Raw genomic sequence first — 26,920 nt, forward strand, 5'->3', positions numbered from 1 at the left:
CCATTTCCCCTTATCTCTCAGGTTTTCCTTTGTGCTCATTGACATGCCATATGAACATTTTGTGACTGAGCACAGAAGAAATCTTTGAAGACTGACGTCTCATCTTCTATGACACAAAGTGTGATAGAAAGGAGGTCAGCAAAAGGTTTGTCTGGAGTAGTTTGAGCAGAGTATTAATAATCTGTCCACCTTCACAAAATAGAAACAGAAATGCATGCTGATGTGCTCTTATTCACCATATCCTCCATTTCATTAATGTGTTGGAAAAATTATTTAGTCCTTCCATTTTGAAATTAATGAAATTGCCATAGAGGCAGGGTCAAGTGAGGCAGGGACAGATGAATGTCAGCAATTGCATCACTTCACTATACTCTTGAGTTATACTGAATCTAGATGTCCTTTTGGAGGACAAGTGTCCATCAAGAATCATTTTTAATCTCATAAATGAATTATTTAATTTTCTACATTCAAAAACTTTAATTCTATTCCAGTTTAATAAACTGATGGTACCTCATTATGGCACATTCAGGGATAATAAATGAGTTTCAGGATGATTTAGGCCACTTGCAGATCTACCAGCTTTGGGGTGACTGCCTGCAAACACAGACATGACTGATGATTAACCACAGCTGTGTTCTTAGTTTTGACAGCAATAATCATATTGCTGGAAATGCAGGAGTTACAGAAATCTTACAGACACTGACAATTCTGTACACAACAGCTATCCCAGAGCTTTGTGTTTTACCTGCCTCTATGGAAAGGTTCCAATGTTCATCTTTGGATATACAAAAAGAGTAAATGTATAAAAAGCTGGACAATATATTACAGAGCACCCATAGTCTGAAAGACACATCAACTCTATGTGCAGCGATTTCACCATATGAACCAGCTGTGATTCTCTAAGATAATGTCCTTGTTTTCTCATAGCCCTATTCATCTTTTCTTATAGCCATATTCATCTTTCCTCAAAGCTGTATTCATCTTTCATCTCACGCTCCTCCTGGCCTTCCCTCCCTTCCTATGTGATGGGATCGTGCAGCTCCGGAGCAAAGCTATTTCTGTCCTTGTATATTCTTCACTGGCTGCTGCCAGCCGGCATAGCGTTGTCACGGTGATAGGCATCTCCACCAGCCTCCCTCAGCCAATCAACAGACCAGGTGTTTATGCCAAGAAACACGATCATTTTCCATTTCCTTCCCACTCCTCTAGTATGAGACTAAGGGATTAGTAGCAGAATCTATTGAGCAGTGCAAAGTGAAAAAAACTGGACCCTTGGGAGAGGCTCTCTGAGGATGGGAAATGCTCTGTTTAGCCTTGGAAGAGGGACCTAAACTGCACAGTCAAGGTGAGAAGAACCATGAGCAGGGCTTTTAGTTATGGCGGTTTAGAAGGAGGTTTATCAATTAAGATGTTTTTGATTTATATTGCATAAACCATTACCCTCATGTAGATACAGTAGGAGTAGTTTGGGCTTATTTTTTTTTATGAAACCTGTTAGGCCTCATTCACATGCTAGTTGGGAAGCACTGCACAATATATGGTGTGGGCATATGTATGCATTTCAGTGCCTGAACATGCTTTTGCAATGAACTGTTTCCTTCTCAAAGATAGAAATGTAGTAAAACTCAGGTATGAAGACGCTAAGTGGTGTGTTTTACTAATGTCCTGCAAGATGAATGTCCACTGCGTTGCTTGAAAATGATCTGGACACTACAAATACATTTTTCTATATTTCATGATAGGTTAGCAGTAAACTTGCAGTTCTCCCAATGCGTGTTATTGTTTCTCTTTAGTTTTGCCTTGTGAGAGCCACAGATTTAGACCTCCAGTTCTATGGTTGGAGATTGTGTGTTGCCATAGTGATGAGTTAACTATGGTTCCAGATGTAGTCCAGTACCTGAAGGCATGTTCCTTTCAATTATCTTGACCTTCTCATGCTATAAAATACATAGCCTATACCATTCACATAAATCCTACTTATGTACATTTACCAGAATGTTAGGAGTGTGTCCTACAAAATTGAAATTGAAAGCATTCATCATACCACTGGCAGATGAAGTATGCTTTATTCAGTAGTTTAGTGCCATGGTTTGATCTGTGAGTGCCTGCTGGATGAAACAAAAGCATATGAAATACAGCAGAAATAGATATTTTGTTGCCATGGAAACATTCCTCATTTCTTCACTCAACATGGTGAATGACATTAACAGTATAATAAGGATATTAAAGAGGTTAACTGTTCAGAATATTCAGTCAGAGCTTTTTTAAATGTTATAGTTATTAAATAACACAGTAACACTGTATCCAAAATGTTTAGGCCCATATATAAGTCATAGCTAATAGGTTTCATCAGAAAAAAATATGTTTCACAATTTATATAACTTTTAACTTGATTGCTTTTTGTCCCCCAGTCAGTAATTTTCAACAGAAAAGTATATATATAGCATATATACACTGTGTATATATATATATATAGTGTGTGTGTGTGTGTGTGTGTGTGTGTGTGTGTGTGTGTGTATGTGTGTGTGTGTGTGTGTATCTGTAATTGCAGTAACAGTACTTCCTAAAAATGAATGTTTTAAAAATTAATAATAGCATATGTACACAAAATATTTCTCCTGTTAACACCATGGAAATCTTGAGAGCACATCCTGGTCTAGTGAGGACATTCCAGACTGTGTGTTTGTTAGAGAGAGAGAGAGAGAGAGAGAGAGAGAGAGAGAGAGAGAGAGAGAGAGAGAGAAAGAGAGAAAGTGTGTGGTATCGAATCACATGTAAATGGTCAGCAGCAGTGGGGTGTGCCTGACATAGTGGAAAAGCCGAGAGGCAGGGCAGCAGGACAGACTCAATGGGGCAGACCATCATATTTATAGAGAGAAATGAGAGCCTTGACCTTCATTGCTCATTTCAGGGCAATCCCTCTACATATTGAGTACCGTAGAACCAAGCACCAAGCACTGCACTCCAGCCTCATATCCATTTGGCTCCATATTTTGATTCTTTAACTCTCATGCAAGTTCATGCTTTCTCATGCAAGTTCATGTTTTACATGGTCTATGGAGTTTTTATTTCAAAACATTTTTTTAAAAACTCAGTTTAAGAACATCCTAAGTCAGTTGTCAAAACTATGAACAGACTGTACATATACATGACAAAATCTCACATTATGTTTTATGTTATGTGTTCATGATATGGTTTCATGTAACTGAAGAAAACAGAAAATAGCAGAGCTAACTTTTTTATATTAAAAGGTCTAATGATACCAAAGGGATCTAATGTTAACAGACTAGCATACAACATCTACATCATATCATATCCTAATTCATCCATAGCAGTAGCCAGTTGTTGAAACTTAAGATGGCAGTCACAGCAGGTCAAATATTTTTAAACATGTAAAGTGTATTGTGTTTTGAAGACAAATCTGGATGCAGGGTGCAATTTATGATGAACAGATTAAATTCTTATATGGATCATATTAAATATACTCTAAATGTAATCTAATAATGATGGCTGTACAAAAATATGCAAATGCTTAATGGATGTCTATGTTGGAATGAGTACACAGGGAAGTTTTCATTTGCAAAGCAGGGTAAATTGTCATTATTTAGCCAGTGCTGAGAAGTTGTTCATCTTGGTGTATATTCTTATCTACAAAGGGTACTTTTGGTGAGTGATCTGTATGCACGTCTTTTGAGTGCTTCAAAAGCGCCTCCAGTGTTGTCTGTTACATAACCCTTCACAGGGCCCCTTTGCTATTTTTGTTCCTGGATACACGTCTCAGTGAGGTATTTTCTGTGGTGACTCGCTTACATCAGTAGGTCTTATAGTGTACTCTCAATAAGCAAGAAGTGGATCACTGATGAGACTTCTATTTGTCTTATTTGGCTTTATCTATGCTGTTCTTCAGGGCAATGTACTGGAATATGTCAGACAGGAATTATGAGGGAAGCTGGATCTGACTGGACCTACTGGATAAAACCATATTTGAACACCAGGTTTGTAGCTTAATGGCAATCGGTGTATTTCATGTGTAAACTGTAGTTGCTAGACGCTTATTCACCGGCTCACGTCTGTCCTTCACTGCTCTGCTCTTGTTCTGTGTGTAATGGCCCATCGCGCGGTCCTTTCGCGAGCGAGATGCCCCTGTCGTTTCAACTGCAGGACAGCTCTCTTTTACGATGTGTCAGGCTTCGGCTGTTGTGTCCACTGATACGGCGGGGGGCTGATACATGACGTAATGACATTCCCATGCGTCGGGAAATATTTTCCCGTGACGTGCATGTTGTTTCACTCTTAGAGTTGGAGCTGGTGCCGTTCATGCAGATGTTAAGGAATGGCGATCAGTCGAGAAGCAAACACAGCTGGTAAAACTTTTACGTGTCCCATTCATTAACTCGGCGTTCATATGTTGACGAAAAACAAGGCTATATACGCTTAACTGGGATCGTTCCTTTATGTAGTCCGTGGGTCTGTTTTTAGAAAATCTTGTCAGTCTCTGTGTGACTCAACCATACTCATGGTTCCTGAGAGGACACTGATCCACTTCTATTTTATCGCCTCCCTCCACTTATTCGTCCACTCACTCATTCATTCTATAGTGCAGAGGGAAACCCAAGAATGAGGTCAGAGTGACCTTGAGGGGAATGCACTCTGATTGCTGACTCCTGTCACCTCCAGCTACCTTTCATCATAAGTCATGTCACCACCATTTCGGCTGATTAAATTTTCACTGGATATTTGAAAAAAAGTACTTTTGTCTGGTGAACTAACACCATGTTTTAAAGTAGACTGAAGCATGTGCTTGTCATTTGGTTTCTGATATTATGGCAAGAAGTCTTTGGATGTCCTAATTAATATGAGCTCAGAGGTCTGTACCAGATAATCTTATATAACCTCATTAAAGTCACATTGTGATATGTGAGAAGATTATGCGTGCACATGAACTGCTCTCATGATGAGCCAGCCAGGATTAAGTGTGGAAGTTGCATTGTAAAATAACTTTTAAAGAAAAAATATGTTTATGTTACACAAATTATACATTAATTGCACCTTTTTGGTTCTTTGATTTGCTGCTCACAAACTAAACTGAATGACACATTTACATCATACTGCTCTTAATCAGAGAAGTCAATTTGTCAACAATGTACATTTGTACATCACTATACAGTATGTATTACATAAAAGTAACAATGCTTATTTACTGTAAATAGTTATACTTAACAACTGCATAGTCATTTTAAGCAGTAAGCCTTAATTTCCAGTCAGTTTCATTTAATGCTTCTCTACTGTGTATACCTGACTTCTTAAGTAAGCTCTTTTCCTGTATACTTGGAGCATACAGAGCAAGTTGGTAGCAACACCAAGGTCGTAGGTTCAAGTCCCAGGGAGTATAAATACTGACATACTGATAAATGTGTACATATGTAAGTTAGTCAAGTACATCTGCCAAATGATGTAGATGTAAGTACACATCCAGGCTGTTGGTCATTCAATTCTACTGGTATGTGTCAGAATATAGTTGGCATAGGGGTTGTAATTTTGTCTGTAAATAGCATTTAGTACATTTGTATAGTGATGTGGTTATTTAACTGTGGTTAACCACCTCAGTGTAACTCAAACTATCTTAGGAAAGTAGTCCACACAATAGAAGTTATCCTTTAAAGATACTGGATCAGCCATGTTTCTTTCTGTGACAGACTTACACAAACAGAACACAGACAAAACAGACACCTACACACTATGGAACATAACCGTTATGAGACAGAATGCCCCAAGTCAAAGTGATATCTGTTTGGTTAGGCCTTTTATAATGGCTTTTCGCATAGTTAAGGACAATAAGAATGGTGTATAGATTATTAAATCATGTGGGTACAGTGCTTATTGGTAATTTTTCTCACTTTTGCTTTTGAAATAATGTTTTTGTATTTGTGAAAAAAGCTCCATTATTGAGAAAGTTCTGGCTTTGCAGTTCACAACATACTTGTGCCAGAGAAAAATGGTCCTTGCAGATGAGCCACAGCAGCACACCAGATATGGCCATGGTGAGTCTTTGTGTTTCTTTGTTCCTTGTTACGTGGTCTCAGTTGGCCTTTGGTGCACAGGAACATACTGTAAATGTTACTTTTAGAATAGAGACCTTTTTGGAACCTTGAAAAACCTGACATTTATCAGACATTTATCAATACATTTTTTTTGCAAAAATGTCTTATTACATGATTTATATTTTCAGATGTCTCGGAACTGTTACTCAAGTCTATGTGCACAATGCACTGAAGACACTTTCTGAACCCTTTCTGGAAAAACACATACATGAATATGCTGAAAAGAAAATCATCCATTTTCTGAGACATACGCGGCCTGAAGCATCCGTCCAACAGACATTCAGACATTAATGGCACTTAAAGATTTTACAAATATTTGTTAAACGACAGTAAATAGGACATTTTATTCTATCAGACCTGGTGTTTTTCTTGAGAAAATAAAGTAGCAAAATGTAGCATAATTATTGATGATATAAAAATAACTATTTGGCATTATGGAAAATACTGATCTGTCTGTAGGAGTAGGATGTTCCCAACAGGGATGCTATTTGAAAAAAGACATAAACAAAGATTCTAAAATGACTCAAAGTGTCCATATTTCTGGCACAGAGGACAGCGTAAGACTAGAAGAAAGAGCTGAGACAGGGGATGTGAGGTCATGTCCCAGTATGGAGACAAAGACTGTGGAGTCAGGAGCTAGTCCCCCCTTACAATGCAGTGACCAGTATCCAGTCCAAACGTGGACAAAGACATCCAGTTTCCCTCCCCCTGGCAAACGTTGTTTCCAATTAGGGGTTGACTTGCTGTCAGAGGGTTTGCACAAAAAAGAACAGAAACCAAAGAAGGCGGGAAAGTATGTTTGCCATTATTGTGGAAGAGCATGTGCTAAACCCAGCGTACTGAAGAAGCACATACGCTCTCACACTGGAGAGCGGCCATATCCATGTGCTCCTTGTGGTTTTTCCTTTAAAACTAAAAGCAATTTGTACAAACACAGAAAGTCTCACACACATGCTGTCAAAGCAGGGCTGGCTCTGTTTTCTGAACAAGACAGCAAGAATATTGGTGTAGATGATGAACTGACAGTCGGAGAAGGGGAGATGCAGTCTGATGCTGAGCAGAGCACAGACACGGATGAGGAGGTCATAGAAGAAGACTTGACCTTGGACAGAGGCAGTTCAATCCAAATAAAAGACAGAGAGGATATTGTACAGGAAGAATGCAGTAAACAGAAGGAACCTGTAAGGACATACATCCCATGCTCCTCCAAACAGGAGCCTGTGTCATCATTAGGAAAAGTGTCTTTATGGCAGTTCAGAGAACTGATGGCACCTGCAATTGTCGCTCAGGTGGATCAGGAAGTTGAGTCTTCCACCGTTAAGCAACGACTTGCCCTTAGGCTTTCAGAGAAAAGGAGTCAGGATTCAGACCAGTCTCTCTCCCTCCCCAGCTCATACAGCAAAGGCAGCACGGACTCTGGTTACTTTTCGCGCTCTGAAAGTGCAGAACAGCAATTCAGTCAACCAAGTGCAAGTGCCAAGTCGTACCAAGAAATTATGTTTGGGAAGTGTTACAGACCAAGCTCAAAACCAAGACAATCAATCACTGTACAAACTTGCATGACAGACATAAATGAGACTACATCAGGTCTGAAGATTAAACTGACCAAGGACAAGGTGCCTTGGGAAGCTACATCCTATTTGCACAGACATAAAAAAGACCTGGTCAGATCAATCAAAATTGAATCAGAATCTTTTCATGAAGAAGACTTTCAGGAGATCCCTGAGATATTTCATAGCAGTGCTGAACATTCAGGAACCCTGTCTGAAAGTGGTTTGCTTTTACGGAGCAACTCTCTTCCCAATCCATCTGATTCCAACTTGAGTGCTCCACAAGGGCTGAGAAGTAGTAATTCTTTTGATGAGAGGATGACAAGTGATGAAGTGTCCTATCGTGGCTCAGTAAGCATGAGAAAGCTTATGAGACAGACTGCTTTTGAGCACTCTGCTCATGAAGGACACACAGATTCAGATAATCACACTTCTCTGGTTTGTGGCCTGAAATCAGAGCAGAAGGTTCACAATACAGATGAGTCTAAAGTTGGAATAGAAAATTGTCAAGAATTTGAGTCATGTCTTATGTTTCAAAGCCACATGATGGAAAATGCCACAAGGAAACGTAGGAAAGGCAAGAATACTATAGAAGAAGAAGATTTTCCAACCCAAAATAAGCCTTTAGGCCTGTCTGAACTCTCAGGGGAGTTTGATACAAAGTACGACATTCAGGAGACTACATATAGTGACACAGAGAGGAGAGCTGGCAGCAATGTAATCTCTGTAATTCAGCATACAAACTCATTAAGCAAGCTAAGTTCTGCAGAGAAGTCCACAGACTCTGAGCCACATCAGTTTGACAAAAGTATAGTTTACCAGTTATCAGAAAAGGAGCAGAATAAGGAAAGACACAAAACTGACCTCTTTTTTAACTCTGGAAAAATAGAGAGGCAAATGGGTAGCAGTACTCTGCTATACCAGAGATCTTACTTAACTAAACAACCAGCATCTCAGTCTGGTATACAGGTTCCAGAGATAAGAGTTACTGAGGAGCCTGACAAACCAGAAAAAGTGCAAGATGTTCATGTTAAACCAAAGGAAAAACATGGTGAGGAATTTCAGTGGCCTCAGAGGAGTGAAACCTTGTCAAAATTTCCAGTTGAAAAGTTACCTCCAAAAAAGAAACGTTTGCGATTAGCTGATATAGAATGTTCCTCTGGTGAATCCAGCTTTGAATCTGCTTGTACAAGTCTCTCCAGGAGTCCAAGTCAAGACAGCAACTTATCTCACAGCTCAAGTTTCTCTCAATCACTTGACAGAGAGGAGAATATTAATGTTGCATCCCCAGCTAAATTGGATGAGTTTAGTAAGCCTTTGGAGTTCCTATCTGTGCCTGGAGGCTCACTAAGTCATCACAGAGAGATGAGGCGCTCTGCATCAGAACAGGTTCCTTGCAATTTGCCCATGGAGTTACCAGAATTTAGAAGCAAGTCCTTTGACTATGGCAACCTTTCTTCCCAAGCTAGTTCTATGCAAGGTGATACCTGTTTGAGTGCATGGGGATTAAAAGAGCGGAGAAGAGGCTACTTGGTTAGACAGGCATCTCTGAGTGCCGATACAGAGATTTTAACACATGACAAATCTTTTGATCTGAATGTTACTCAAGGTAGCTCACATCGAGCTGAAATAAACAGAAGAGTATCTTCACCAGACAGACAGCTTTTGTTGGAAGGATGCTCTACTGGCATTGAGAAAATGAGGTATTCTTTGACACATGGAATTGTCTGTCCACAGCAAGTAATTTCAGCAGAGCAAATCCCATGTCATAAACAATCTCTGCATCCCCAGACCTTGCAGTTGCGTGACTTTCATGGCATAAAGCATAAAATAAAGAAAGAATTGGAAGATTCAGATTTAACAGAGTGTCCTAGAGTTGCTGTGACAGATCTACCAAAAGATCATCCAGAGAGTGTAAATAATGTTCTGTCAACAATAGCAGTTCTTTCACAAGCTCAGCCTGCTTTAACCAGTCAGAACTTGGGTAGTTTGCTGGTTCCTGTCAGAATTCAGATGCAAGTGCCATGTTATGGAAAAATCACATACACAAGTATATCTCATATTCTAGATTCCCAGAATATCACAAACTTTGGAAGTAATAATGTCACGTCTCAGGGTCAACTTGTAAGTGTACCAGTACAGCATAGGGTAGGTTATAATCTACCTCAGATGCCAGGACACCAAACCCCACTGCTGGACAACCCTCAGTTATCACCTGCAAAGCTTAAAACGGGCATACCCCTATCCTTGACCTCCAGAACCATTTCAACCACAGAGGCTCCCAGTGGTGGAGCAAACAAGCGTATGCTTTCCCCTGCAAGCAGCGTTGAGCTGTTTATTGAAGCAACACAGCAAAAACGTGCCAAAGATGAGAAGATGTATGGGCAAATTGTGGAAGAACTTAGTGCTGTAGAATTAGGACATCCTGGTAGTGAAAAAGAGAAATTCAAGAAAGAGAACAGGTCGACAATTATCCAAGAGTCATCTGTGACTGTTGAGGAGATAGATGTGGATGACCCCAATATAGAGCTATGCCATAAAGCATTGTTACCATTGTCTAGCAGTGTTCGTCAAGTAGAAGATATATTAAAAACTTTGCCAATGCCAGTACACATTACAACCAGTCAAGGTTACTCCATTGCTACCAGAGATGTTGCTAGTGCTTGGATATTGTCTCAGTTTCCAAGTCTTCACACTACAACATGTGTAAGCTGGTGTTATCTAAACTCTGCCAAGCCAAACTGCACCCAAATGACTCCTCATTTCTCCGTTTATGCCTCTTGGTTCGTGAGATGCCACAATCCCAATCCTCCCAATCTCAGCACAGGAATGGTTCTTTCTCTTCTCCGGTCCAAACAGAAGCCACAAAACACCATATACACGCTTGCAGACATGTATGAGCCTGGAAAACGTGTTACTACAACATGGTGGAGTCAGAAGCAGGAGCAGGTTAGCATGTATTATTTTTGATTGATTCTTCCTTATTTAGTCATTAGGTACAGTACGTACAGCATCAATTTGCTTACAGTTATTCGTTAATTTTACAGGTGTCTGTGGAGAGTAGCATGGATAACATAAGATATGGCACAAGAGTAAAAGATTTTAGACAAAAAAGCAAATCTATACATGAGGATAGCAAAGACACAGAGGCATCCTTAAGGCAAACAGAACCTGTTCGAGTAAAGATTTTTGAAGGAGGGTAAGTAACACCCTTCTGGAGAATTACTGGACAATTATAATTAGAAATGTTTACTGATATTTGCTAATGAAGGAGCATATGATCATATGCCTTTATCATTCAGGTACAAATCAAATGAGGACTACGTGTACGTTAGGGGCCGTGGCCGAGGGAAATATATATGTGAAGAGTGCGGTATTCGTTGCAAGAAACCTAGCATGCTCAAGAAGCACATACGTACCCACACAGATGTGAGGCCATATGTATGCAAGTGCTGCAACTTTGCCTTTAAAACAAAAGGTTGGTTTGCCGCATTTTAATATCAGATGGTAATCTGGGCTAATCAGGATATTTAGAGCTGATGAAGTCAAATGATGCCTTTTCTTTTAAAGGGAATCTCACCAAGCATATGAAGTCAAAAGCTCACACTAAAAAATGTCTTGAGCTTGGGGTTTCACCCATGGCCATGGACAATACAGATGTTGCTGGTAAATCCATTGCCTGTTTATTTCTAGGTAGTCTTTTAGTCGTCATTTAGTCTGTTTATTGTTTAAAGTGGGACAAATGTAAACAATTAGAGCTTACAGTTAATGTCAAAAAATGAGAAAGGTCAGTTTGTGAGGTTTTCTGTTGACTTTCAGATCACGAAGATGATGTACAGAAATCAGCCATCAGACTCGGAGCAGATGCAACAATTAAACATCAGTTCTCAGATCCAGATGACTCAGATGGCGGTGATGAAGATGGAGATGAACCAGATGATGAAGAGGATGATGAATATGATGGTGATTCCACACCAAGGACACTCTCAAGGAGCACCAGCCCTCAGCAAGGCACAGTAAACAAGCCATTTAACTCTGGCTGTTTCACCAGGAGCTTGGACACAGGCAGCAATCCCAAGGAAAGGCTTGAGGCTGTCACTCTCTGTAATGAGGATGACCTGACACTAGAGCAAGCAGGCACCTCATTTGATCCCTGCCCACCTCATCTGCTCTCACCTTGTTGGGAATCCCCTCATCAGCGATACATATGTCCAAGGGGAGATCATTTACCACAAAGTCATCTGTCTCCAGGAAGAGATACATCCCCCTTGAGGGCTATATCGCCAAGAAGTGATCTCAGCATCAGAGGAGATCTCTCACCCATTCACCAGCTCTCACCTGTTAGACCTGTGTCACCAAGGACAGACTTGTCCAGGAATCGAGCACACTCTCCCCATGGTCGACACAGGGGCATGCCGAGGGCTGCATCCCCACGCAAGAGCTCTTATCAGCACAGAGCCTACTTGGATCAGGGCAGGGGCCTGAGATTTGAAATCTCTCCACTGAGACAAACTATTGGGATTCAACCAGAAGTGGTATGTAACGTCATCATTTTAATTAAAAAGTTCTGATACTGGATGTTTCTAGATATACTTAGTGGAAATGCTTAGCTGTTTCACTATTATAGAAGGTTAATCAGTAAAATCTGCAATCCTTTAATCATAGCTTAGTCTCTTTATCAGTAAGCATTTGGTGATCACACCCTAAATTGGTTCAATGTGGAGGAGATCACACCCTAACTTGATTCACTGTGGAGGAGCGTGGAGTGAGTGCAGAACTGTAGAAAGATGAAAGAAATCTGATTTTCATTTTGGGCCCTACGCCATTCCTATGTGTGAAGAATAGGTGTCATGGAGAACATGGAAGTAATAGGGACATGTTAGGGTGTAAAAATCCTAACAGAATGGATGTGATGACTAGGAAATATTTAAGATGGAAGCTTTGAGATTTGGGCATGTTTTTTTCTCTCTGAAATTTGTATTATACCATTTAATCACTCACAACATCATGCACTGATAAACTTGTGATGTTTGCTGCAGGACCAGCGAGAAGGTGTTCTTCAAAATCTTTATGTGAGTGACTGCCAACACAGTGGTAATGATGCATCCACTCAGCCTCAGCGAGACATATTCAGCCACTTGCCTTTGCACTCTCAATGGCAGGTGCCCACTCCCATCCCAATGGTCCCTATTGGTGGGCTAAGAATGCCCTCTGTATTACCCGGTGCTGTTTTGGACAGACACTCTCAGTCTCTGCCACAGGGAGACATATTGGAGAGGGCTCATTTCAGCCAGTCGCCATTTCCTGTTCCAGGTCGTGGAGTGAACAATCCATTGTCCCAGCAGAAAGACAAGCCAGCCTCTTGCACCAGTCTTGTCAGCAAGGACAAGAAGCAAGAGGAAAGTGTTCACATCTGTGCAGAGGCTATTGCCTCCCTCCGGATTACTTCAGAGGATATCACTTACAATCCTCCAGGAAGTTGATTCTAACAGCTTTGTGCATAACATTAAAGCTAACAAAACATCAAGCTAACATAAAGCTCAGCTGATACTGAGAAGCTGTTGTTAAGGTGCAATATGTGGCAAAAAAATGAATGATGAGTATATGCACATGATATTGCAAACAGATGCACAACAAACATTTTAGTCAGACTGCCATATCGGTCTCACATTTCCATGAACTTCATTTTGTTTGTCTCAGTATATAAGCCCGTGCAAAACATTCATATGCAGTACATAAATCAAATCATGAGTTAAGTATTTTATTTGAACTGCAAAACCTGCATTTTGTAAACTATTTCTATTTTTTCAGCAACTAAAAATTAAAAAGTTACTTTCCAGATCTAGTGCATTAAACTGCATTGCTCATGATTATCGTATATCATCCCCATCTGATCAGCTTGTGCCTTTTAGAATTGTTTGCCTATGCCTCAGTGAGACCGAATTGTTGGATGTTTTGTTAATGCAGTGAATATAGTGTTGAATCAGATTGATCTGAGGTACTGTTGATGCTTTTGAAATTGCACTTAATCTTACAGTTTGAATAGTGAGTTCAGCAGTGCTATGATATTGCTTGGTATGTAGTTGTTGTTTGCTAGTACAACATTAAACTGTAATTACATTCTGTGAATTTTGAATGTGAATGATGGATATTTCTTTTTATTTATACCTTTAGCTATTCTGAAGGTTGTGCACATTTTCCCTTTGTTTAATCTTTATACTTTCAGCACTTATGCAACAATGTGACATCTCTAGATGTTGTTAATGTAGTTTATCTTATGACAACATACTATTGCTATAATAACCTAAAGTAATTAGCAAATGTTATGTATTTAGCTGATTATGTAAAGCACTTTGTACTGAACTAATTGATGCGGTGCAGATAATAATTGGACTAGTTGGAGTTGGTGTATGATTGATTTAATCAAATGGCACAACATTCCACCTACTGTTAAGTCAATTACATGCACATAAGGGTGCACTTGGTGTTGGGTAGTAAAGGATTACATATAAATTAGATAATGTATTCAGGTTATCAAAATAATTAATTACTTTTGAACTAGATTATATATTCAGGTTATGAAAAATAAATTTTTACAATCAGTCAAAAATGCATTTTAAAATTTTTTCATTTGATTATAGGTAACCTTTCTAAGAATTACATGGTTATGCTTTGACTCCTGACAGCATATACTGAAATAACAATCAGCCATAAATTCATGAATATTAATACTTATGTTTACTTTTTTTTTTTGCAAATATTCACTCATTAGGTGAATATCCATGTGTATGTGTGTTACCAACTAATTTAAGTACAGCTATTTTGGTTAATATTTTTGTAAACATATTCTAATACAAAAATCATTAATTAAACCTGTGTAACTAAACTGAGAATAACACATTTGGATTCTTCTTTTTGAGCAATCTAAAAGATTTTTGGTAATATAATAGGATTAGTGCCTGATTACATTTTCTAAGTAATCTTCCCCAACACTCACACACACACACACACACACACACACACACACACACACACACACACACACACACACACACACACACACACACACACAAAACAATCATGTACTGTAATTATTTATTTTCTAGTGTGTCCTGTTTGAATAACCAGAATAACCAGATGTCTTGACAGGTTTCTCTTGCCATCTGATGAGTTGAGCCGTGTGTCTGTTGGATTATGTTTAACTGTAGGTGAAGTTGTTATTAAGTGTTTCAAAGGGAAGTATTATCAGTATCTTGCATTAGGTATACAGAGGAAATATAAAATAGCATGATAAAGTATTTTGGGACAAGATCAAAGTAAAGTTCCATATCTGTGTTCAGACTATAGACTATAGTTGGATTTTATATTCACTGTTTGAGTGTTATATGAGGGGTGTTTCATGTCATGTTTACATTATAATTGATAGAGTATCTTATTTCAGTTGGTTTAAATCTATTTATTGCATTTGATATATCACAAAAATCATATATATCTTACATGATCATCATTCACAAATACTCAGAAATATTTATTGCCCATAAAGGCAGCTGATTTCTCTGTGATACTAATTTTGGTTCTTTTTTTGATTACAAGATGTCCTTTAGGAACTGAAGAGGTATATTAAAGCTTAAATGATAAGCATTTGTCAGCAATGTTCTTACCTCAAATTACCTACAAATAAAGTTTAATAAAGAAAACCAAACAACACCTCCTTTACTTGATTTATGGTAACTCTAATGCTTTTAGGTTTCTCTTTTATTTTCTCTAATCAAAACACATTCAGATATGTTTTAAAATACCATATTGCCATTAGGTGGCAATATGTAATATGTACAGGACATTCAGAAACAGCAAAAATAAATGTTATGTTCACTATTGTCTAAGGGTTTTATAAATAAAACATCTTTAAATGGTTGAGGTACTTGATTTGAGGTATTTGGAAGGTTCTTGGTTCAAGTCCCACCACTGCCAAGTTGCCACTGTTGGGCCCCTGAGCAAAAGCCCTTCACCCTCAGTTGCTCAAGTTGTACATAGTCATAATTGTAAGTTGCTTTGGATAAAAGAGTCAGCTAAATGCCATAAATGTAAATGTAAACTATATAATTCTTTCAACTAAGCAGAACAGTAAAATTGATGATGTCAAATTAGTGACTTTGAATATATTACATAAGAATGTAGATAAAAGCTTGTTAATGTTGTGTACCCATGTTTAAAAATTAAGACTTGAGTGAAGCTTTCACTGAAGATAACTCTACGTCATTCCATTTTACCTGAGATTAAATGTTTAATATGCTTCACAGAGAATAAAAGAAAATAAAATAATAAAAGAATAAAAGGATGGATATGGATATTGAAAAAGAAGGAACAGAAGATGAAGAATTCCTAAGACCTTTCTCTTGAAATCTTAAAAAGACAAGAGCTGTCATTGGTAACCCAAAAATCCCAATCTTCTTTAGAGAATTAAAAAGATTTAAGCAATACACAAAGTCATAGTGAAAATGGTGAATATGTGCATCACTTTACTCATGAGGAACAAAAATGCATAAACAAAACACGTATACATGTGGGCTGCACATAATCTCCATGCAACTCTGTCAGCAAAAAAATAAACCGTTTGCAGGACACCACACACAATGAGTGGGAAAATGCATCTAAAAATAATGCTTTTGAAGCAATAGGGTAAAATTAATGGCTTCAGCCATCTAACAACTGATGTATTGAATCGTTCATTAGATCCTTACAAAAACCAATATGAAAGTAAGCACCATTAACCCTTGAATAAAATTTCACAAATATTTTTAGTAAGTCTTTAGAAATCTTATTGATGTTTTATTAAGTTAAGGTTTATATGTTCTACAATACTGGATACTACAATTTATAATTAATGAGTCTTTTTTTGTTTTTTATAAAAGATGCTTCTATAAATATCAATTTTTTATGTAATTCACTGCATTTACAGGGAACAAGAGTGTCAGTTGTTGAAGTGCTCTTGCTCTTGTGTGTAGTGTGCTGGGTTTTGACAGTGTGTTACTGGATTATTTTGAGGTCTGCCCATCACAGCTGCTGTCTGGGCAGGAGCTCTGCCACACAGAGCCCCTCTCCACTCCTCTCCTGTCTCCTTCACTGCTACTGTCTGTAAGTACTGAATGTTACCCATTTTGGTCTTATGAATCTAAATAACACTGTCTCTTACACTGGTTTTCTAAATGAGCATTACTTTTTGCTGGTACTTCTGGATGTTTGTTGTTAATTTGTGTATTGTAATGGGCCACAATACAAACATGTATATGGTGAATAGCAAGTACGCATGTAGAAGTCTTTTCCATACTTGTTCTCAAAGTGTTTTCGGAATGAATTACAAAGATATAAGGCTCATTCTTAAATCTAAAAAGTAACATTCTTTAAAAATGGATAATTACATGTATGTAGGTAAGCTTATATTCTCTGACACTCAAACGTACCATACAAAAGCTAACAGATATAGGTTTCAAAGGATCATTAAAGTAGCAAGACAAGATACAAACACCTGTTTCCAACCACAAGTAATGCTAAAACACAACAAGAATGTAATCATTAATATTAACAGAAAATGTGCTTGGGATTATTAAATAAGTTAACCATATCAAGAAGCTCCTAAAATAGACCAAAGGCCTACAACAGGTGTTATGTGCCATGCTTGTGAAGACAGGGGGAGTGATCAGCTCTGAGAGAGGCTAAATTTAACCAGATGAACAGGGAAAATAACCAGTGTAGATCCAAAGGGTAAACACATTCAAAGTGTAGACCTGTGACATAAATATCCTTTAAACTAAAAATCCCAGTATGGAAATGCAATTTCTTGTAAGCCATTTTAAGCGCAATGTCAACAAAGGTTTCCAACACACTCAAGTTATACAGACCTTTAACTTTCAGCAGACTTTCTAAACTACTCAAAGGGCAACAACAGTTCTGGGGCATTTAAGATAATTTCTGAAAGCCACTGGTGTAGGGGAAGAGCACACAGGGCATGCATGGGGTGGGTGGGGGTGTGTCTCAAGCTTAGTGGGAGGGTCTTGAGCTGGGGGGAGCCCCCAGGAGGTGATCATAAATTAAATATTAATAAAAATTAAAAAGGCCTTTACCTTGCCTCTTGTGGGGGCGGGGGGTGGGGGGGGGGGGGGGGGTTTGCACAACTCCATTACTGATGGTAGCTACTGAAAGACGAAAAAATCCAAAACACCAATTAAGAAACCCTCTTATGACTAACATTTTTTATGACTAAAAAAGATGAAAGAATCAGCCTACACTAATACAGAGAAAATCAGGTGCTAATGCAATTAATGCCAGTTTGTGAAAGTGCAAAATATACCACTAACAGCATCCAAAAAATATTGTTACCTCTTACAAGCTGAAATGGCTTTACTTAATATTAGAATCTTTGTCTTGTCCTCTCAGTGATATTGCATAGGAATGGAGGCTGTTGGCCATCCTGCAGATGTGCAGGCCTCTAACAGTGCCCCCACAGTGGATGTCACCCCAGACCTTACTGAGGATCTCAGTAAGCAGTTAGAGGACATTATCAGCTCCTACCAGGAGGCTGAGATGCCAGCTGAGTCTGAGGAACTGGAGGAAGAGGCAGTAACAGACATAAAAGAGCCTGACAGGGCCAAGGACCAGAAAATGGGGAAAAAAATGCTTAAAGGTCTTGGTGAGGCATATTTCCTTGCTGAACTGCAGAATAAGGAAGATTTTCAGATAGTACAGCAGTGCAGTACAGCAGTGGTATTGAAGTATATGATCATATATATATATATATATATATATATATATATATATATATATATATATATATATATATATATATATATATATATATGCGTGTGTGTGTGTGTGTGTGTGTGTTACTACAGGGAAGGAGGCCATGCTCCTTATGCAAAGTCTGAACAAACTTGGTACCCCAGATCAGAAACTCGAAGCCCTCATCAAGAAGCATGCTGAGCTGGTGAGTATAGGTACCTTTCAACCACCAAATAGTGGCTGTGTTTTTGAGAACTATTTTGTGAAATTATGTTTTACTGAAGATGGTCTCTCTAGAGAGGAGGTCAAAGATTTCCAGAGTGTGTGTATGCATATGTGTGCTGTGCATAGCTGGAAGAGCATCGCTCTGAGCAGAAGGAGCTAAAGATGCTCCAGAAGAAAGTCCTGCAGGTTCTGAAAGAGAAAGACCAGCTGCAGAGTGAGCATAGCCGAGCAGTACTGGCTCGCAGCAAACTGGAGGGGCTGTGCAGAGAGCTGCAGCGACACAACAAGACCCTCAAGGTGGGAGCACTATATGTAAAACCGTATGCTCCTTTGGTCTGAGTACATAGAACATTTGCCAGGGTTAAATTAACAGTGTTGGAGTTTTGGAAATTTTTGAATTTTGAAATTTAACAGTGCCAATGTATATGAACACTGGCAAATTTGCAGGGGATGATTACAAACATAGAGAACTGACATAGGATAGTTACTGTGTACAGCTATATATTAATGAATTATTTAAACTACATTTGTGTATGTTGCATGTTGCAAGTCTGTAAAGATGAAGTGATAAACATTTATATTTATATTTATATGAATGTCTCATTCAGGAGGAGACCCTGCAGCGATGCCGTGAGGATGACCAGAAGAGGAAGGAGATCACCACTCACTTCCAGAACACACTTACAGACATACAAGCTCAGATCGAAGAGCACAGCAGCCGCAACAACAAACTGTGCCAGGAGAACAGTGACCTTGCAGAGAAGCTGAAGGGCCTCATAACTAAATATGACCAGCGAGAGGCGGTATGGGACCGTTAAAGCCTGGCAATGGTTACAGTTGACCTATACTCACCAGTGTTTATTCCACTGTCCCTAAAGCTGTCTACATTGAACTTCCATACATTGATTATTTGTCATGGTGTTGATCATAAATAATATACATGGGTTTGTCAATACATCATGTAAAACAAAAAAACAAACCAAGACCAAGACCTTGGGCACAATAATTAACCAGTTTCTTTACAACTGTTTTAGAATCTGGAGAAAGTGTTCAAGCACAGAGACTTACAGCAGAAGCTACTGGAAACAAAACTTACTCAGGCAAATGCAATGCTAAAACAGGCAGAAGATAAACACAAGCTAGAAAAAGCACATGTGAGTGTCATCGTTTTAAATAGCAGAGATATACTGCATCCAATTCATTGTATCTTCAAAAAGTCTCACTTTCTTATCAACTCATTAAACACAGACATATTCTCTTATTTGTTCATGTATAGTTACTGAAACAAACGGCTGAGGCTAAACTGCAGGTGACACTTCTAAAAGAACAGGAGAATGACATGAAGGCCCAGGTAAACTAGGATTATTATGTTTTTCCAGCTGTATTTTTTTTTTTTTGAGGTTAACACACTATAACTTTGCTTACAGCTTACTCTTTATTCTGAGAAGTTTGATGAATTCCAAGGAGCTGTGTCGAAGAGCAATGGAGTGTATGCCACTTTCAGACAAGACATAGATAAAGTATGTGGCATTTAATAATTCTGATCAGTTCACAGAAACTTAAATCAGTTGAACATCAGTTAATTGGCTTACCTTCTTCCTATGCAGCTTATCACCTCCCTTGTTGCTTTAGAATTTTTTGGATCATGTGTTTATATCTATAGATGTCGAAGAAAATGAAAAAGCTAGAGAAAGAAGCAAACACTTGGAAATCACACTTTGAAGGCTGCAATAAAGCTCTTGTGGAAATGGTTGCAGAAGTAAGAAGCACATCTGACATTTAACACCTACTATAACATATTCATGGGACATGCTTTTCTTTTTCAGGTTTATTTTTTTAGATTTTTCAGATTCTAGGGAGAAAGTAACTTCAGGCTTGTTTGGTTCTATTCACCTTCTCTACAATTTACATCCTTGTTCAGAAAGCCCTGAGGGAGAAAGAGTTTGAGCTCTTCACTCTGAAGACCCAAAAACTTGAGAAGCTCTGCAGGGCGCTACAGGATGAGAGGAAAAATCTCTACCAGAAGCTTCAGGAGACCCAACTGACTGGGGCAGCAGAGGACACAATGACCAAAGAAGAGGTAACAGAAGAAACCAAAGCAATCTATCTGGAGCAAGAGACCACTGCAGGCACAGGGAATAAACCCACTGCTACTGCAGCACCTCTTACTAAAGATCCTGCTAATCTGAAGGCAGAAAAGGCAGTACTTCAAGAATTAGCAGCATCTTTTCTCATCTTGAATGTTCCTGAGCAGCCCATTTTACCTGCAGAGGCTATTGGGGTTTCAGAACACCCTGGAAGCACAGACTCTACACTGGAGCAAAGAGAACATACTGAGTTGCACCCTGATGAAGAGATTGACCCACCTACAGAAACATGGTCTGATGACAATCAAGCAATTAGAGACAAAGATATGGAGACAGTTGACTAAATGTTGTATGTCAGTGAGAATTGTTACACTGTTAGTCATGAGCTCAAACAATTTAAGCAACATGCTAAATAAACCATTCTCATTTGACAAATAAATATGTTGCCCAAGTTGTTATGGAAACAAAAATAAAGTGATTTCTATCATTTCCTTTTGCTTGGTTTTATTTAGTTTTATATAGGTTTATTTCAGATTGTTTCAACTCATCTGTAGGTTATGAACTCTGAATTTTCACTGCAGCAGCATCTTTTAACCAAACTTTGCCAGTGTGGACCTAGATAGTGCTTTTCCAAGTAAGAATGATCTGCTCACAAGGTTGTGTACTGCATTACATCTAGACTTTGAATAGGTGAACAGCAAGAATTCACTGTCATATCTGTTGCCAAGATGGTGAAAAGCTTTATAACTTGTATATGCAATTAGACCTTAGTGGGCTAATGAGAAAAAAATGTGTGTTTTTGGATAAAGTGTGCATATAGTATGGTCCTGTGTTTTTGCACATTATAGAAATTGGACATATGTGGGACACTTATCTGAGGTACACAAAGCTTTGGTAAAGGAAAAGAAGCGATGACAGAATCACTCTATTCTGTTCAGAGTTTAGTAAGTTGCTACTTTACTATTTGGAAAATTTGCAGCATATCCTGTTTTGCACACTTTCCACTTAGTTTAAAATGATCCACAATGCGAGTGAACTTTTCAAAATATAGGTGACATGCAGAACAATTCCACTGTTATTATGTTTTTAAATTTTATAAAATGTATAGAATTTAATTAAAATTCTAGAACTCTCTAGAATTTATAGTATATGAAAATAAAAGAATGTGTGGACATCAGAACAGAGGGGGAGCTAGAACTTCACTTGCCTGTCCTGCTGCTGTCCTGCAATGGGGTAACTCATGAGTTTACAAGGCATTCCACATGGATTTAATACACTTTAAATAAGCCTACTCCTTCTGTAATTTCTGTTACTGAAGAGGTAACTAAAGGCCATAGCTTAACATTCAAGAAATACAAATACTTTGCTTTGACCACTTCCTCAGAATTTGATCTCTAAAAACCCAAACAATGCAAATACTTTGCTATAGTCAGCCTCTCAAAAGCACTCATCCTAGCAATCACCACAGCAATGACACTATCTGGTGACAATGTATCACTAATTCTACAACTGGCAGAGTGTTATGTACCATGGGTTTCTTTGCCATTTCTTCTCTCTTTTTAGCTAACCAGTTGGGAGCAATTTGATGACTTGCAGCTAAAGATGGTATATAATGGAGGCCTTGGGTTTTGTGTTCTCCTTTCTGAAACCTCTTCAGCATGGCCTACTCACTGCTTCCATCTTTGGGAAAAATCTTATGGTATTATGGTTTTTTGGCCTGACAGCACTTTTTTTAGATGGTCTGACAGCATTTGCTTTTTTGTTTTGTTGCTTTATAGTTTCATTGGTTAGATGGGAGGGACACCATATCTGATCTCCAACTGCTGAGGGGCCTGAACCTATTTGATGAGTTTATGGTTTGCTGACTAGTCCACCTGATGTTTAAACATTATTTGTAATAAATTATTATTTTCTATATGGGGAAATTTTGTGCTCCATTTGCAGTACTCTGTGAGCTACAGGATAGAGATTCAAAAGCAAATGGCAGGTAGATATAGACAGCGCACTCAAATAATATTGCAGAGGTGTGTCAGTTAGCAAAGGTGATGTCTGATGCTGTAATATGCTCTGGTCCGATCCCAAAGTAGCGTGATGACATAAATCCTTTACACTTATCCAAGAGCCAGAACTTACATCGCTGATCTTGCACTCAAAATTCTACACTTGCTTACTAGAGAGTCACTGCCCACACACTTTCTTACGAAAATCCTACCTGAAGTAATTGAACCTTTACTACATTTAATAAATTCCTCCTTGCACATTGGCTACATACCTAAATCATTCAAATTTACAGTAATCAGACCACTTATCAAAAAATTTAACCTTGACCCATGTCAGCTGTCAAACGTGCTTGATCTGAGTGCAGCATTTGACAATACAGATCACAGCATTTTACTAGATATACTTGAAAATGTTGGGATTAGGGGAATACCCCTTTCCTGGTTTAAAGCTAGCTGGTTGCTACCCGTTTGTTAACATGAATGGAGACTTCTCAGCATTCAACTAGGTTAGCTATGGTGCTTCAAAGGATCTGCTCTAGGCCCTCTGCTTTTTTCTTTATATATGTTACCACTAGATGACATTATACATAATCACTGCGCTAGTTACCACTGCTACGCTGATGATACTTAGCTATATGTCTCAGCCAAACCAGAAGACATATCAGCTTAGTATTATTGGGGAAGGCATAAAGGACATCAGTCACTGGATGTTGAGAAACTTTCTCTCACTCAATCTTGACAAAACATAGGTGGTTATATTAGGCCCAGAGACAGCTAGGTGCTCACTCTCTATTTACTCCATGAACCTCAATGGTCTCCCAATCACATCTTCTCTAACAGTTAAAGATCTTGGAGTAAGTATGGATCCCAGCCTCTTATTCCAAGCTCATCTAAATATTATTTTTAGGACTGCCTTTCTCCACCTCAGGAACATTGCAAAGATTAGGAAAATACTCTCCTCACATGATGCAGAAAAGCTAGTCCATGCATTTATCACTTCAAGTTTGGACTACTGTAATTTCTTACTATCTGGCTGTACCACTACACTGCATGCATGAAAAGTGCATGCACCAAAGTACTCCACTACGTGGCTAGCCAGTAAAGGCCTTAAAGATGACAGAATAATGATATGGACCCCTTCCTCACCTGACCTAAACCCTACTGAGAAATTGTGGGCCCTTCTTAAATAGGAGATTTACGGTGAAGGAAAACAGTACAGCTTTGAACATTATCTGGGCAGCTGTGATTGCTGCTGTACAAAATGTTGATCGTCAACAGACTAAGAAACTGACAGACTCCATGAATTTACATTTACATTTACATTTAGCAGATGCTCTTATCCAGAGCAACTTACAAAAGTGCTTATGCAAGTTATATGGAAGGCATATGAAGGCATACGACTGTTATTGAAAAGGGTGGCTAAATTGGTCACTGCTTTTTTTTAATGTCAGAAATGTTTATTTGTACATTTTGAGTTGTTTGTTTATTATTCTCACTTTATCAGAAGTGAGATGGGAAAATGTCAGTTTAATAATGTCAGTCATAATAAAAACCTCACTTTTACTTTCTTAAATATTCGGGTTTGAGTTTTTTTTAACATTTTGGATTGGCAGAGAACACTGTATTTGTTCAATAATAAAATGAATCCTCAAAACACAACTTGCCTAATAATTGTGCACACAGTGCAAGTGCCTAAACAAGCTCCAGCTAGTTCAAAATGCAGCAGCCAGAGTTCTAACTAGAACTAGAACATTTTATCACATCACTCCTATCTTAGCTACTTTACATTGGCTCCCCGTAAAATTTTCGTATTGAATATAAAATACTTCTAATGACCTACAAATAACTGAATGGTCTTGCCCCACAGTACCTTGGAGAACTCATAGTGCATTACAACCCACCACATCTGCTTAGATCAAAAGGTGCAGGCACTTTACAAGTACCAAGAATAAGAAAATCTACAGCAGGGGGCAAAGCCTTTTCCTGTAAAGCTCCCACACTATGGAATAACCTTCCTGTAATTGTTCAAGACTCAGACACAGTCTCAATATTTAAGGCTAGGCTGAAAACCTGTACAAAAAATCTATACATTCAGGCATTTTATTAACTACTTCCTATCTTAGGTAAAAGTGTAGATCTGGGGGTCTATGGCCATTGAGAGTTATGGTAAACTGGGATGTCACTTCACCTGTCTTTTGTCACTGAAGTTTGTTGACTGAGAGTGCCCTCGTGCCTGTGGGTCCTTCTAGTGCTATCCTTTCAGCTATACTGCTAAATATCCCGGAGTCCATCTTTTCACATTATAGTTCCCTAATTTACATACCCTCACACCTGGACATGCCTAATAATCTATTCTTTCTTTCTGCCGAGGTACACCTACCCCTGATGTCATGATGTTCCTGAGCCTCAACCCATCTCAGCTGCCATGGCTACTCCCACCACCCCCTGATGTCCCCTGCTGTATCTCACCACACCTCCACCCCAGCCCTTGCCCTTGATGAATGTTCTCATGCAGGATGGGTTTCAGACACACGCACACCATCGGGACCAAACTAGGATTTCTATAAAACTGGACTAGACATTAATTGCTTATTTTTTTCAATGTTATTATTATTTATTTTATTTTTCTCTTAAAATTGTTACTATTGTGGTGACTGTTGTCGGCCAGAGGAGGATGTGCCCCCTCCTTTGAGTCTTGGTTCCTCTCAAGGTTTCTTCCTCATGCTCTAGGGACTTTTTCCTTGTCACTGTCACCCTTGGCTTGCTCACTGAGGGCTTAGACATGGACATAAGAATACAAACATCTCTTGTAAAAAATGCTATATAAATATATTTGATTTCAATTGATTTTGATTTAAATCAAGTCACTGCTTCCTGTAGCTTTGACACCGTGTGTCTCCACAAAGAGTTTAAATCATGTAAGTTCTTTAATTCATAAAATAATTCCTCTTAGACCAAAGGTAATGCTAAAGGTAATGCTAAAATGTGCCTAATATTTAAATTGTTCTATCATATGGAATCACATTGTCACATTTTATAAGCATTAATGTCAGATAATAGAGATTGTAAAAAATGTATAAAAATTTTGTGAAGTGCTAAGTAGCAGCCAGAGTGAGAGAGCATTTTGATATAATGGATTGCACCCTGTCAAAATAGACCCAGCAAAATTATATAACTCATTAAAACTGTCATCCAGATTCAACTTTAACTATGTTTGTTAGCTCCATAACCACATCTCTTGAGATCCCCATGGATGACAGATTTAATTAAAAGCATGACTAAACTGGGGACAAACATAATTTACAGACTATTGTCAATTATTGTCAATCTACAGCAACATACAATTATGCATCAATTTTTTTTACACTCATTAACATGACATACATTTCACAACAGGTAGTAATGAGGAAATGATCACCTATTTACTAAGTATCTTTGGCATACAGGGAACTGCATAAGAGAAGCTTGGGATTTTTATCAAATCTGTCATCCATGGGAAAAGATATGTTTATGGAGGTAAAGAACACAGATAAAGTTTAATCTGAATGAGTTTTAAAAGAGTTGTGTGTTTTTTTTTCTGGCATTTTCATTTGTGTACTTTGTGTAAGATGGCAGTTGCTTAGTGTGGCAGCAACAGTCTTATTGTAACATTACCAGAAAGGTTATTTCAGTGTTTGAAGAAAAGCATAATATATGATATCACCTTATATGGATGTAAATAGGTCACTGATAAATTTTCTAAATTGGCCTGCAGACATGTTGTGTGATAGATCAGCTGTTGTACTTGAGATTCCAAAGTTAGCAACTGTTAAATATGGATGAGAGGAGTTAGCATCAATCCCATGCAATATCTAAACAACCTAACTCTGATCTGTGTAGAAATCTAAATAACATTTTTACTCAGGCAAAATTATGACACAAATTAAAACATACTGTAATATTAATCTTAATATTAATTAACTTCAATAAAGTAGGCTGTTTCATAGTTTTATAGTCTACTGCATCTCATTTTCTATTGCATGGCAGTGATCATTTGTTTAACACCAATAGTTTTGTCTATAAAAATTGTCTTATTCTTATTTTGCATTTGGCAGTGCTTGGACTCCTGTGGACCAGCAGGTGCTGCAGATGCAGGACAAAGTGCAGCACACTATGGCAAGGAATGAGCATCTGTATAGTAT

The 26,920-nt window shown here is 38.4% G+C and overlaps 2 protein-coding genes across 7 annotated transcripts; both read left to right on the top strand.

The window, feature by feature from the left end:
• Positions 1-1,226: 1,226 nt before the first annotated feature.
• On the top strand, positions 1,227-15,358 carry hivep2b (HIVEP zinc finger 2b). 5 transcript variants are annotated; one of them, XM_027002392.2, is made up of 9 exons: positions 1,227-1,345; positions 3,908-3,995; positions 5,969-6,041; positions 6,230-10,600; positions 10,699-10,850; positions 10,954-11,129; positions 11,222-11,317; positions 11,471-12,186; positions 12,691-15,358. In XM_027002392.2, the coding sequence occupies exons 4-9, from the start codon at positions 6,536-6,538 to the stop codon at positions 13,132-13,134; spliced, it is 5,649 nt and encodes a 1,882-aa protein (XP_026858193.2). In that variant the 5' UTR covers positions 1,227-1,345; positions 3,908-3,995; positions 5,969-6,041; positions 6,230-6,535; the 3' UTR covers positions 13,135-15,358. The 5 variants fall into 5 exon arrangements, with proteins under 5 accessions (XP_026858193.2, XP_026858196.2, XP_026858194.2 ...); XM_027002393.2 differs by lacking the exon at positions 1,227-1,345 and adding an exon at positions 3,772-3,814; XM_027002394.2 differs by lacking the exon at positions 1,227-1,345 and adding an exon at positions 4,298-4,364 and having other exon boundaries at positions 3,821-3,995.
• A 1,338-nt stretch (positions 15,359-16,696) lies between these two features.
• txlnbb (taxilin beta b) lies at positions 16,697-21,230 on the top strand. Of its 2 annotated transcripts, XM_027002396.2 has the most exons (10): positions 16,697-16,786; positions 18,086-18,338; positions 18,541-18,632; positions 18,779-18,949; positions 19,261-19,455; positions 19,687-19,806; positions 19,929-20,003; positions 20,080-20,172; positions 20,316-20,411; positions 20,574-21,230. In XM_027002396.2, exons 2-10 carry the CDS (start codon positions 18,101-18,103, stop codon positions 21,081-21,083), a joined length of 1,590 nt encoding a protein of 529 aa, XP_026858197.2. In that variant the 5' UTR covers positions 16,697-16,786; positions 18,086-18,100; the 3' UTR covers positions 21,084-21,230. The 2 variants fall into 2 exon arrangements, with proteins under 2 accessions (XP_026858197.2, XP_035388534.1); XM_035532641.1 differs by lacking the exon at positions 18,086-18,338 and having other exon boundaries at positions 16,723-16,786.
• The last annotated feature ends 5,690 nt before the right edge of the window (positions 21,231-26,920 follow it).

Source organism: Electrophorus electricus, chromosome 13, assembly GCF_013358815.1.
Source record: "Electrophorus electricus isolate fEleEle1 chromosome 13, fEleEle1.pri, whole genome shotgun sequence".
Classification (NCBI taxonomy): Eukaryota; Metazoa; Chordata; class Actinopteri; order Gymnotiformes; family Gymnotidae; genus Electrophorus; species Electrophorus electricus.